This window comes from Haliaeetus albicilla, chromosome 9 (assembly GCF_947461875.1).
Source record: "Haliaeetus albicilla chromosome 9, bHalAlb1.1, whole genome shotgun sequence".
Taxonomy (NCBI): domain Eukaryota; kingdom Metazoa; phylum Chordata; class Aves; order Accipitriformes; family Accipitridae; genus Haliaeetus; species Haliaeetus albicilla.
The window spans coordinates 16,484,107-16,497,263 of record NC_091491.1 but is presented as its reverse complement, the minus strand read 5'-3'; the positions used below and the strand labels follow the sequence as shown (position 1 = coordinate 16,497,263).

Below are 13,157 nucleotides of genomic sequence, written 5' to 3'. Positions count from 1 at the left end.
GGAAAAGAGGGAGGAAGCCACCCAGGCTGTACCCTCATCTATGACACTTAGTCTTGTATGGTGCTGCTCAACTTCTTATTCAAAGAAATGTCAAAGTACACTTTTCTTCAGTATCCTAACCTTCTCGTGGCTCATAAAGTTCAGTCTCTCCTACGTGTCTTCTGTGGTGTGTTTTTATATTAATGTTTCATACCCAAAGTTCCCCAGGAGCTTCCCCTTTCCCTTTCAGGGCCTCATTAATTTTTCAGAAAGCCTGCTGAGGCTTCTTGGTTCATTCCCACCCTCATTTTACTCCGCAGTCTGTGCTAGGTTGTCTCTAGCCCCGTGTTTTTGTGGATATTTGCCTGCCTGTAGCCTGTGAAGTCAACCAACTGAGGAGTGATTAGAACGTCACACTCCTTTTTAGGTTATGTATTCTTGAACAAGCATTTAGTCTGTGCGTATTTGGGTTGAGCTGATGCTGAAAATAATGCTCGTCCCAGAAGCCATGTCTAAATATGCTTGTTTTGTGTACCAGCCCTTTAGTATATGCAGAGCTGGTGTGCACCCGACTTCTCCCTTTGTACATAGTCCCTTATACTATGAAATTAATTTATTTTGCAGGTGTTTGGCAATTTAGTGAAGAACCCTCAATACCTCAGTTTCCCCACATGCAAAATGGAGACAGCAGCTCCTTACATTTTAGGAAACTGGGAGACTTCATTTACTGAGTTTTGCGAGCTATTTTAGATCTCATCTGGAAGATACTGTAGAAATATTTATAAACATAGCTGGAAAAATATAAACCCCTAGGTGAAAGCGTTTATGAGCTCATGCTATGCAGGAAGTTGAAACAGCTGATCATAATTCTGCCTCTGGCTTTAAGATGTTTTATCTGTTAAATATGTATGTCCATGATTATACAGGTTTTATTATTTTATGCATATATGCACTCTGTACTAGCAAGGCTCTGTTGCGGTTTTCATACTGAAAATGTGGAAAAATTTGCATTCACATATGTTGTGGTATTCTGCTTTGACATTAAGAAACACCTTGATGGAAGAATGATGGCTTTGAATGTAGTAGCAGTTCTGCTCCAAAAGTTGTTGTATGAAATTAGTGTCATCTTATTTAGCAAAACTGCATTTTGGTGTAATTAAGTCATACTTATTTAGTTTAATACAAAAGCTGACAGTATGAGAATACTTTAATTGATTCCAAGATGTTCCTTTAGGATGTGTTAACATATTCATTGACACAAAGTAAGCTTTCCATAGTACTTAGAAAATGTGCTCATACTACACAGGAAATATTAAGTTTTTTAGAAAAACACTCTTATTTATAAAAAACATGCTTATAACACCTTTTTAATTTGGGTTTGGTTTGGTTTTTTGCAATCTAAGGCCTGGATGTCAGGTGTGCTCCAATGTTAAGCACCCATGCTCTGATTCTGGAAAGCTCCTGGTTCAGAAATTCAGCTATCATGGGCGCTGAAGTTAAAGCAACTGACACTCATACTTAAGATTGAGAACATCTTTAAGTACTTCCCTTAAATAGGAAACTGAATTTTTCAGAGGGGATTCCTGATCTGTAACCAGCTTCATTTCTGCAGCTGTCATTCACTCACAGTTCTGTTTAACTACGAATACAAGACTGCTGACAGTACTGAACACATAGTCTCTACTTTTCTAAATTTCAGTAGCAAAAAAGTGGTGATGACCACTTCAAAGGACTAATTTGAAAATAAATTAATTGATGTTTGTAGAGAACGTTAACTTTCTTCCATTAAGGCATTGCATATATATATGTATATATATGTATGTATGTGCACAGAATATAGGCATGTGCTGGAAAAGTAGAAAATGGTGAATCTACTAATACCTTTAAGTGCTCTTCCATGGTCTTCTAATGTTTCCCAATAAGGAATTGTAGAATATCAAATTATAATAATCTTTTATTTATTTTTGTTTTGCTTTTTTTTTCCAGCTACAAGAAAACCAAGATGAAATTGAAAATATGATGAACTCTATTTTTAAGGGTATATTTGTTCATAGATACCGGTAAGAAAATGCATGCTACGGTAGACTCTGCTAACAAAGTATGATCATAAATAATGTCAAGGGCGATTTCTGTGTTGATTTTTGTTCTGATGTAATATTCTAGATGCCACAAAAGCAGTATTAAAAACACTGAAGTTATGAAAGAAAATGTAAGTTTAACCCCTATTCATTGCACAGTAGACCATCCACGCAACTTTATTGTAATTCAGTAAAACAGCTTTAAAGAGTTGTGGGAGACATGGAATTTGAATCTTTGTGTTTTGAAAAGTTGTCCAAGGTGGGAGCACAAACATGACATATCTTAAGAATAATCATATGATCACTGCATATCGTAAGAGGGCAGTTTTGGTTACTGACGACCTCTAATCTGCATTTCCTTTTGTAGGTCTTAGGTGTAAACAGCAGATTTCTGATGTTTGCACCATATATGCTTTAGCCACAGCTACAACTTTACTTTAGGCTTTTTCCTCCTTAAATTACATAAAGGCAATCAAAAGCCTTCATTCCAGTTAACATGTATTTTTCATTTGTGAATTGTTTTGGATGTTTGTAGCAAGAACGTTAAAAACTAATTGTGGTGTTAGCACATCACAAAGGTTTTTTTTAATAGTTAATATGCTATGTCTTGTGAATACAAAACCACAGCACGTTATATATATTTGTGTGTGTGTGTCAATGTGCACATGCGTGCACTTCTGTTTATTTTAGAATTGCACAAAGCATTGGATTTGGAGTGGTGCATGCTATTTTGGAGTGTGGTTTATCAGAGAGCAGTAACCTTAAAATAGATTTAGTGTTGTTTTGCATCACAAGATACATCAGAGCATCTGCAGCATCTTGGTGCAACCAGCTCTTTAAATGTTAATTGACTTATGAAGTCAAAAGATAAAATTCAAGGATACTAAACTATGCAATTAACCTTTCAGATTTAAATTGTGGTTTAAAACTTTATCATTTATGAAATCTTTTAGACAAACGGCAGAAAACAAGACGGTGTATGAGAAGAGGGTTAGAAGGTGAAGAGGAACCCATAGTTCAGTTGGGCAGAGGGATTATTGTAATTACGGAGAAAAGCATGCAGGAAGCTTGGAAGGGGCTCGTGCTAAGAAATATGTGAGTGTGAACAACACAGTGGAGTTGAAGTATGTATCTTCAGTAACCAAGCATGATACTTGAAAGAAAATTTATAGTTTATGGTCAGTAAGCCTTGAGCTACTTGGCAACGGAAGAATACGTATACAGAGTCAACAGGCAAATTAGGATATTAGCTCAGTATAGCACTCAGACAATTTTGGTATGACAGCAGTTTTTATGGCATGTAGGTAATGAAGTTGAAGAAATTAAATGCAAGGAGTGTTTCCATTTTGTCCCTTCAGAATTTAGTGGATTGTATCAAACAAGGAGTCACTTTAAAATATTTTCCTAGTAGCTCATGCTCTTGTGTGGGGTTGGAAAAAGACTCTACCTTTTGATGGTCTGCATGCTGTTTCTTTTTTTTCTTTCTTTCTTTCTTTCTTTCTTTTTAAATCCTCCTTTTGTAATCAAGGTTTCTTTTCATGCCTCCTGCCACCATTAGTAAAAGCCTGATTTTGCTGATATTGCTGTAACAAAGGAGAGGCCAAATAAATAAACTCTGATTATCCGTGCCCTGAAAAAAGATGCCCAGGCTGACACTGTTAGGCCACTGAAGAATTTGCTGATATGAGTCAAGTAGTGGTGTTCTCTGAGCGAGGTGGGTGGCACCACTTCTGCGCTGTTCAGAGAGGGTCAGAAGAAGTAACTTCTTCCAAGTCTGCCCCCAAGAGCCACTTTTGTGAGGAGTCATCATCTCTTTGGCTTCCTTAAGTTCTGTGAAGCTCCTAAGAGAGTCTGTTAAAACATGTACTCGAATGTGAGTAATCTGCAGACAACAGATACCATAGATTCAAATTTCTGCAGTCACAGCTGTGCGAGAACATATAGGGGGAAAAAATACCTGTATTAAAACCAGCTGATTGATGAGAAAACCAGGGCTGGAGTGGGGAGAAAAAAGGAAATGATTTCCAACTGTTATATGCTTCCATAATGTTTCTGAAGCATTCCTTCTCTCAAATAGTTCAAATGAGTTATAAAGTTGACATCATTTTACAGTCCTTAGACCATGCACAAGTGATAATGATTTCAAAAGAATGTTATTTTAATTATTCCCAGAGAATAAATCCCTTTCCATAATATGATTCAGACTCTGCCACAGTGATTCATGCTTAGTGACCTTTGTAACTTAAATAGCAAGTCCTTGATCTAAACAAAAAGCCACCAAAAACTGTTTCACTCAGAATGTAGCTGTCTTCATACTAGTAAGCTAGTGTTGCAGTTGAGGTTACATCTTCTTTCTGTAGGTTGGCTTCCAATTTACTGGAATATTTCAATGCTCCCTTCTCACAATGAAAAAAAAAATTTTGCAGAAATAGCTAAGCAATTTTCTAGGTGTAATGTTAGTCTAGTGTTAACAGCAGATGTAGTAAAAAATTGAGATATTCTTAATAAACATGCAGGTGTTCCTACCTCATTGCATATTTCCATATCTTTTTCCTGAATCACTTTTTCTGACTGTTTTTATGTTGCTTTATAACACATTTAGTTGTTTATTGATTTTTTTTTTATCATGTCTTAAACTGAGAGTTAACATAAAAGGGGAGACGTAAGAGTAAATTCAGTTAGAGTCAAGTTGCTGAGCTCGTGTTGGTGAGTATAAAACCAGCGGAGGTGGTCACTATGGTAAATAGCACTGCAAGGCCACGAGGGTAATCAGACTCTGGAACAGGTTGTCCAGAGAGGCTGTAGAATATCAGTCCTTGGGAATACTCAAAAATTGATTGTACAAGGCACGTGTAGGGACTTGGATATGGTGATGTTCAGAAATCCTAATCTCAAAATAACCGGTTGGGTGTCTGTATGAGTAATACTTTTGTTATGTAGTAGTGAGATACTATATACTGGTAGGTCAGGGATCTTAAAAGTAACTTTTTTTTTTGTCTGAAGTTAAACAAGCTGAAAATTGCTTGCTGGGTACCTGCATATTAAAAAAAAAAGAAGGAGGGAAGGCCTATTTCTTCAATTCAGTTGTATCTGCATATCAGAGATTACTTTGAATCTGAGATGATTGCCACATAGCTTCTCAGATGTAAGAAGTATTTATAAAATGTTCAGCACTCTCAACCGTTACCTGAGATGTCAATATTTTGGTTTTGCTACTTCCTTGCTTTTGACTTAGCAATGTGCATCCAGACACATTTCCCTTTCAGAGGGCAAGATTCAGAGAATTCTTATTTGAGTCCTACTTCATAATACCTTTTTGTTTTGAATGCTCAAAGAGCTATCCTCCAGGTGTGAATGTCCAGCAAAACACAACTATTACAATTTTAACTTCTGGCAGACCTGAATGGGGATCCTCAGACTGATGGGCATGATGGTTTTGTGAATTTATGCAATGTAGTGAGCCTGTCCCGAGGTATTATTTTGGCAGTACTGATAGTTAATGTAAAACTTGCCAAATCTAGATACCATCTTTATGGAGAAGATGCTTCTATCTCCTTTCAAGGTGCTCCTTTCCCTCCTACTGAGTAAATGGGATGGTGGTGACAAGTTACATGTGAGTTCCACTCTGGGAAACAAGAGTGTTGCATGAAAAAAAGTGAGAGGGGATATTAGATGGAAGTCTGGTAAGACTGCGACGAGCAAAAAACCAGTCAGCACAGGGAAATGAAAATCCAAACAAAACCATAGAAAAAGCCTTTTCCCTCCCCCATAAACGTGTTATCCCAAGGAGGTGAAACATATATCTTAGGTGGCGAGAAAATTCGTTACATTTTTACATATATTGAAAAAACAGATAGAAACTACTGAGACTGTAATAGGCATGAAAAAAAAGAGAAAGGCAAAAAGTTACATCTTTGTACTTAAATGAATTTGACCTTAATATTAAGTTTAAAAACACATACTGTTCCCTTTCCCACAAAGCCATGTACCACACTTCATATAAGCAAAGGTGTTAGTATGGTGAGTCTTTGAGAAACACTGTTTTTAGGGATACATAGAGCTACATCTTGAAATTCAAGTCATGCCTTCAAACAATACAATTCCTTGGTCTGGCAAGAACGTTGAATAATTAGCTTAGTAACACATTATTGAAATAGCTATTTAAGTAGCACTCTGTAGAATTACTTAGAAATGCGAGTGCTGCTTACCACCCCCTCCCAGGAGTGGGATATGCAGCGAGCATTCACCAGTGTGAATTTTGGAATTGGGCTCTGCACACTTATTTTTCTTACCCTTCTTCCATTATGGGGTCCTAATTCAGGTCCAGAGATGAGAGAGTGGTAGAAAAGACATTTTCTCTACATACTCAAAATGTTTCGAAACTGTCAAGCAGCCCCAGAGACAGGCATAGTTTGGCCCAACTGGCAATGGTATATTATTGTAGAGCTGCACCATTTCATGTCCCTTGACTGGGAATTTGAGATTCCATCTCAAAGAATGCCAAAGGCAGGTGGGTGACCCTTGTTTCTGTCTTTGTTAGAAAGTTTTCTCATAGACTAACTCTTATCTAAATCCATTGACTAAAACATCTTTTTTTTTCTGTTCATATCCAATTTGCATGTTGAGTAATATCATGTTCTTCTGAAGGTTATCTGTAGTTCTCTCTGTCTTAAGAGCGAGATGTGAGAGGCAACAACTCCCAATTGTTATATCAGGCATGCAAACATGCAATAAGAGTGTAGCCAGGCATTCTTTAGGAGCTTCCAAGAAATCTTGAAGCAGTTACTGCTCTGCTAGTCATCTCCATCACTTGCCTTGGGTGTTTTCCCTGAACACTGGTAATACTTTAAGGATTTATGCATCCACTTCAGTGTGTATCAGCCAGGTTAGCTTAAATTGCTTTCAGTTTTGGTCTTGATTAATCTAAATGAGTTTGTGATCAGACAACAGACTGAGAGAACCCAGGAGCTAGAACTGGCAACCACTCCAGCAAGACCCTGAAGAGCATACCAGTCTCCACCTGACATATCCCAATTATCCTTTATAGACTCTATGTTTCAGGGTCCTAAGTACTTTTGGCCTTAATCAGAATACATGAGTGTAATTTAGCATGAAATATATGCTAAAATGGCACTGTTTCAGAGAAACAATCAACTAGTAAAGCCTATTTCCTGACACTGTTTGCTATGGTTTGTCCTAGGTTTTATGGGCCTGCCTTGTCAACCCAAAATTTTAAAAGGAACCAGTGAATTTCTTACCTGATCCCTTTTTGTCAAATCTCTTTACGAAGCTGCATCATGCAGGGTCTCTTTACTAAGAGTAGGAATATAGGTTGTGAATTTTGCTGCAAATAGTTTGCTAAGTGTTTCCTATTCACTGCATAGAAATTACTTTGTAGTTTGCTGACAAGAAGATTAAATATATTTTATGTCTAATATTTGTAGATCCAGCATTAGTTTTGGATTCCGTGCTGGACTAGATTCTGTACCTTTCTAGAAGCATTTGGCAAGTAATACAAACTTACGTCACTAATTTATAATTACTTCCAATTCTGGTATGATTATTATTTATGTGTTCTTGTGTCATCCACAAATAGTGTATATTTTCAAAAAAAAATTCATAGCGACTATGACAAGAAGCTAAAATATATTTAAGTGTGTAAAAATTGTAAGAAAAGAATTATAGTTTAATAACAAGCAATTGATCACATGCATAGCAAAGTTATAAAGGCATTTTGGCTATATTGTGTTTGATACAGCATCGTATGGGCATGGAATATGTGTTAGTGATTCCTGCAAGAAGAGGAATTCTTATCAGTAATACAGTGGTGGTGGAGTGGGAAATTGGTGTCACAAATTCTCCTGCCTCTCCAGCAACTTGAGTCTGTTTGCTAGTCTCACATGCCTTATGCATGATTCTTTCCCATTTTCAATTATACTAAAGATGTTAAATTTTTATTATACTAAATCGTGTAATTAGTTGAATAGATTTGTTCTTTCTTTTTTCTTTTTTTTTAGGGGGTGGGGTGGGGTTTTTTTGTTAATTATAAATAGCAGCTTGGAGTGAGTGTTTGTCCATACTGCCTAGGGATCCCTGAGAAGCTTTTGAATCAAAAATCAGTTTTTCACTGTCTGTCTAGGGAAGCTTGAATGCATTCTTACAGAAAAGATAAATTTTCCTGGTTTTTGGCTGGCTGTGCTGCATGATTAAATAGCTGTTGACACTTGGGTACTTTTTGGGATTGCCATTAAATCCTTCCAAAATGCTTCACAGTTAGTAAATTTATAAGGTGGTGAAATAACCTACTTGGATGTGAGGACTAAGGCTATCATCCCCTAGTAGAAGTGTCTTCATGGGTACTTTTTGTTGCTGCATATGTGGCTCCCCCTCTTTTTCTTGAGATACATGCTTACCGATCCTTTAGATTGTTCTTTAAGTCTTGAATCCTGATTCCTTCCACCTATATTTTGTTTTAAAAATAGTTTAAAAATAGTTCCATATAAGAGAATTGCTAATCTAGTTTAGTGTGAAGTAATATACAACTTCATAGTTTTAATTAAAACTTGTCTTCATTGTGGCTGCATTCCCCATAATGAATACCGTTTTTATAGTGCAAACCCTTGAATGGAATATTTTAGCACATTCATCCTTACAGTATCTAAAACCTGTTTGAGAAATCCCTGGTAGGAACAGCTTCTTTAATGTCCTACTCTTCTTGTAATGCAGCTTTTCTACGTTGTGGACTGATATTTACCTTGGTTTTGAGGTTATAGAGTCTTTAGGGAGTTTGACAGACCAGTTTTAATGATTCTGTTTGGAAGATAGAATCAATGTGTTTCATGTAGGCAAAGAGAGACAATGATAGTGGTTTGATGGCATTCCTACAAATTTTCCCCTCACATTCATACATTAGCTTTAAATGCATGTTTTATGCTGTTACACCAGTACAGTTTCCTCCCTATAATTTGAAATTGAATGAGAAAACCAGAGACTTCACTGTAGAAGTTTCACATCTAGTCATGTGTGATACTGTGATTGATTGCCGTGTTCATGTAGGAACTGTGGTTTTCACCTTGGTATCTGGAAGATCATATACAGTACAATGGCTCCTACTGAGGTGGACCAGTCTGAAGGATCTTGAACATAAGATTGAGTGCAGTTTATTTATATTTTGTAAAATTGAAGACTTTAGGAAAAATATAGTTTGTCTTATTTTGCAATTATTCTCTTGCTTGAAGCTTGGAATTTCCACCCCCACCCCCCCCACCCCACCCCTAAATTAGATTTCATTTGGGGGCTCTGTTTGTGCTGGTTTAGAATTAAATTTATGTTTATTGCTTTTCCAAAAAGATTTTCTAATAAAAATACTGAACAAGAGTCTCTATTATAAGCAAGGCCGATGTTTGCAAAGCACCAGACATTCCCTTCTTCTGTACAGTAGCTCTTTATGTTCCTCTTTCATTACAGCTGAAATTTTGAACTGTGAAGCAGTGCCAGCTGGAGTGGCACAAGTGATTTCTCATAGTAACAGATGTCTCAGAGATGAAATTACTAAAGGGCCAGATGGCCCCAGTCCCTTTTTTCATTGTTTAGCCATCGTTCATTATTAGTAAATATGCCATGCTCTATGTCAGTCAGGCAGGAAAGTGCCAATCAGATTGAAATAATTTCCATCCCCGATCTCCTTAGGTGATCTCTCCAGACAGTTTCCTGCTGCCCCTCCTCAATAAGCAGCTGATAAGTCTGCCTGAGATCTGTCTTTGCCTCTTTCATCACTTGCCACAGTCACAATGTAGCAAAAAGCAAGAAAACTGGAAGAAACCCATGTTGAAATGCAAACATTCTCCTGGGTTTTGTTATAGGGGCTTTCATGCGGTGCATGAAACAAGATCTGTTTATCCCATTCTGCCCCTCTGGTGGGGTCCTTTGTTAAACCAAAGAACTATTTCCACCTTGCAATTTTTCTACACCTCTAGCTGGAGAGAGTCAAGCCTGCTAAGCAAATGTTGGTGACGATGTTTCAGAGATGGTTGTCTAGAGGAGGTTTGTAGCTTCAATTCATAATTCTGTTTGAAAAGAGGGAGGTAAAAGATGGAGTAAGAGACTAAGAAGCAAACTAGGGTGAGGATTTTTTGAGATAATGGAAATACCATATCTGAATGTAGAAATATTGAAATTTTTAGATAGATCAATGAGTTCAAGGACGTAAAGGAACAGAAAGTCAGTGAGACAGCAGTGAGAACAGTGACAGGCCCTACATAGTAAAGTTCATCAAAAGTAAAAGTAAAATTTTACAGCTAGGGCAATGGGAATGAGAAGTAAATGATATGTGTCTGTAATCTGTTTAATACTTTTCTTTTTTCCTTATTAGTGATGCTATTGCTGAGATTAGAGCTGTCTGTATTGAAGAAATTGGTGTCTGGATGAAAATGTACAGTGATGCCTTCCTGAATGATAGTTATTTAAAATATGTTGGTTGGACACTACATGACAGGGTAAGTACTGTGTATTACTGTACATAGCAGAGTGTACTGTACATTGCTGCTGTTATACTACCCAAGACATGTTTAGTATATCATCTTTGATTTATAAAGAGATTGTTCTTTTTTCTTGCCTGTTATTTATCTTTCAAGCAGCTTATTTCAAGGTATTCACTTAAATTGGGATACAGCACTCCTAGACTGCACGCTTGGTTCATGTGCTTTTTGTGTTTTCAGTCTCCATTAGAATATCTTAACAGAAATGTTTCCATGGTGCTTTTCTTCTGATTACAAGAGAAAGAGAAGTCTCCTCAGATCATCCCTGAGAACCTTTGTGTCTGAAGCAGAATGAAAAAGAGGTTTCCAGATGTGTCTTCCATTTATATTGCCCAATAGTTAGAGGAAATAGAACATCTCTGGGTCCCCAACAGACGTCACTCGCTCCACAACCAGTGGAATTCTCATCAATTCATTTTCCCTTGAAGAATCTCTTCAAGGTTCTCTTAAGCTTTTTCTTCAAACAATTGTTGAAACACCAGATGGAAGCAAAAAGATTTACATCCAGAAGTTCTTTCCTATCTCACCACAGTTCTTAGTACTGATGGTATCCAGAACATGCCTCTGCTGGGTGGCAACAGGACTAAATACCACTCAGTTCCTGCAGCAAGAGTAGCCCATTCGTAATGCTAATAGAACAGGACTTTGTACTTCTGACTGTGTAAGGTTTTTTTGTACACTGTGCAGCAACTGGGACTAGCTGTCCTCCCACTCTCACCAAAACCACTAGAAACACTTGTTTTACTCTAAACTCTTCTGCTAACATTATCCAAGGAAAACAGATGAGACCCACCTGTACTGTTGAAATGCTCATTAAATTCCAGCATCCTGATGCAGACTATTCTTTTTCTCTAGGAGCACTGCTGGAAAAAAATTAAAAGTTTGCAAGTTCATTCTGATGACTTGCATAACTGGTAGTTAACAGCTGATTCTTTAAAAGGATGATTTCTTCAATAACTTCGGACAGCATATTAACATTGAGGATATGACTTGGTCACTCTTTGGCTGAAGTCTGAACAAGATCAGTTAGAAAGATGTTAGCTTTCACTAATGAAAGAAGTTAGCTGCCACTGGTTCTTTTGCTTTAGCTATAGCTGACAAGGATCTGCATCTCACTTTGATTTTCACCAGCAATTTACTTGTTAAGAGTACCCTGTATGCTTTAGATACTAGATATGTGATGTCTTCCCTCTCTAAACCTGTAGTTCTCAAACATTTACTTTACAAACTTTCCCCAAACTTTTACATTACATCTCATTGTTACAAAACTTGATTAGGAGGAAGATCTTGCTTACTGCTACAATCAACCATGACCACTGTTTACTCTAGAGACACTACACTTCCTATCATTAAAGCTTGGACATGGAAACATAGCTATCACAGTGCTTTGAGGGGCAGAGCTGCTGCTCCATCTGTGTATCTCATTTTTAACATTGGTGTGCCTCGCTAGTAGGCATGCTTCAGGAGGTAGAGATCATTGCTTCAAGTTATCAAATCGGTGGGGAGGTCAACTCAGGTTGGAGGATTACGATTTTACGTGTGGTGGAGGACTTTATTTTACTCTAGGGCTTTTAATTAAAAATATATTATCCCCTGGATAATTGCAGTGGATTTTTTGGAGCACTTCCTAATCCTTGCAGAACGTTTCCAGAAAGTAGCACTTCCAATGGGAGAGCACAATCTAGTAGGGTTGCACTTCGCAGCTCTCAGTCCCCTTCTAGTATCTGTGAAGTCCAGCCATTTCTCACATAACTCCCTTTAACCATCTGTGAAATCCAGCCATTCCTTACGGCACTGTCTGTGACTGGTGTCAGCTTCTCACACTCTTATCTGTCACGTCCAGCAATTTCCCATGTCATGTCCAATAGTTTCTCACATCCTCTTCAGTTAGCTTAACCTCAGGCCAGGGTCTAGTCATCTGCCTGCACCCTTAACATATATTTATACCTCAGCTTTTTTAAATTTAATGTTCTTCATATCAAACAAATTTTACATTACAATGTTATGGTAAAAAAAACCAGTTTTCCATCTGGACCAGACACAGAAGAATTCTATCAGGCTACTCTCCTGCCTCTACTAGCTTTGTAATATTTTTCATCGCAGGCCTCAGAAGTGCCTTGGGGTTCTAAGTCTTTAAATCACTAGCTAATCTGTTTAATATCCTGGTATACAGGATATGTGATATTTTTTATTTATATAGTGTATGTTTAATGTATGGAGTGAGACAGATTTTAAGTAGAATAGGGGAAGAGTCAGAGGCAGGTGAGCCACGTGTCAAAGCATGAAAAAGAGACATTTGGGGAAGCACAGAAAGGAGGAAGGAAGTGCAATGGGAAGAATATATTGAAAAAAGACAGAATAAGAACCAATTAAAAATGCAAAGCCTCCAAAAGTACAAGATCCCTTGACAGCGTGGTTTTCATTGGCACAACCTGAAAAACTTGCCAGCTGATACCTAAATTTCTTGATTTTGCTTTGATCAGGAGATAATTTTTGCTATGATCAGTACTTAAAATATGGAAAAGATGAAGGCTAAGGCAATAATCATAAGGTACTTCCATTT

General features: G+C 37.4%; 1 protein-coding gene across 8 annotated transcripts in view; it reads left to right on the top strand.

The window, feature by feature from the left end:
• STAG1 (STAG1 cohesin complex component) overlaps positions 1-13,157 on the top strand; it is a 202,188-nt gene that overhangs the window by 118,224 nt on the left and 70,807 nt on the right. For all 8 annotated transcript variants that reach the window (XM_069791855.1, XM_069791854.1, XM_069791852.1 and 5 more), the window contains 2 exons: positions 1,966-2,039; positions 10,429-10,552. In XM_069791855.1, coding sequence (XP_069647956.1) covers positions 1,966-2,039; positions 10,429-10,552 — 198 coding nt within the window. The remainder of the gene's footprint in view (positions 1-1,965; positions 2,040-10,428; positions 10,553-13,157) is intronic.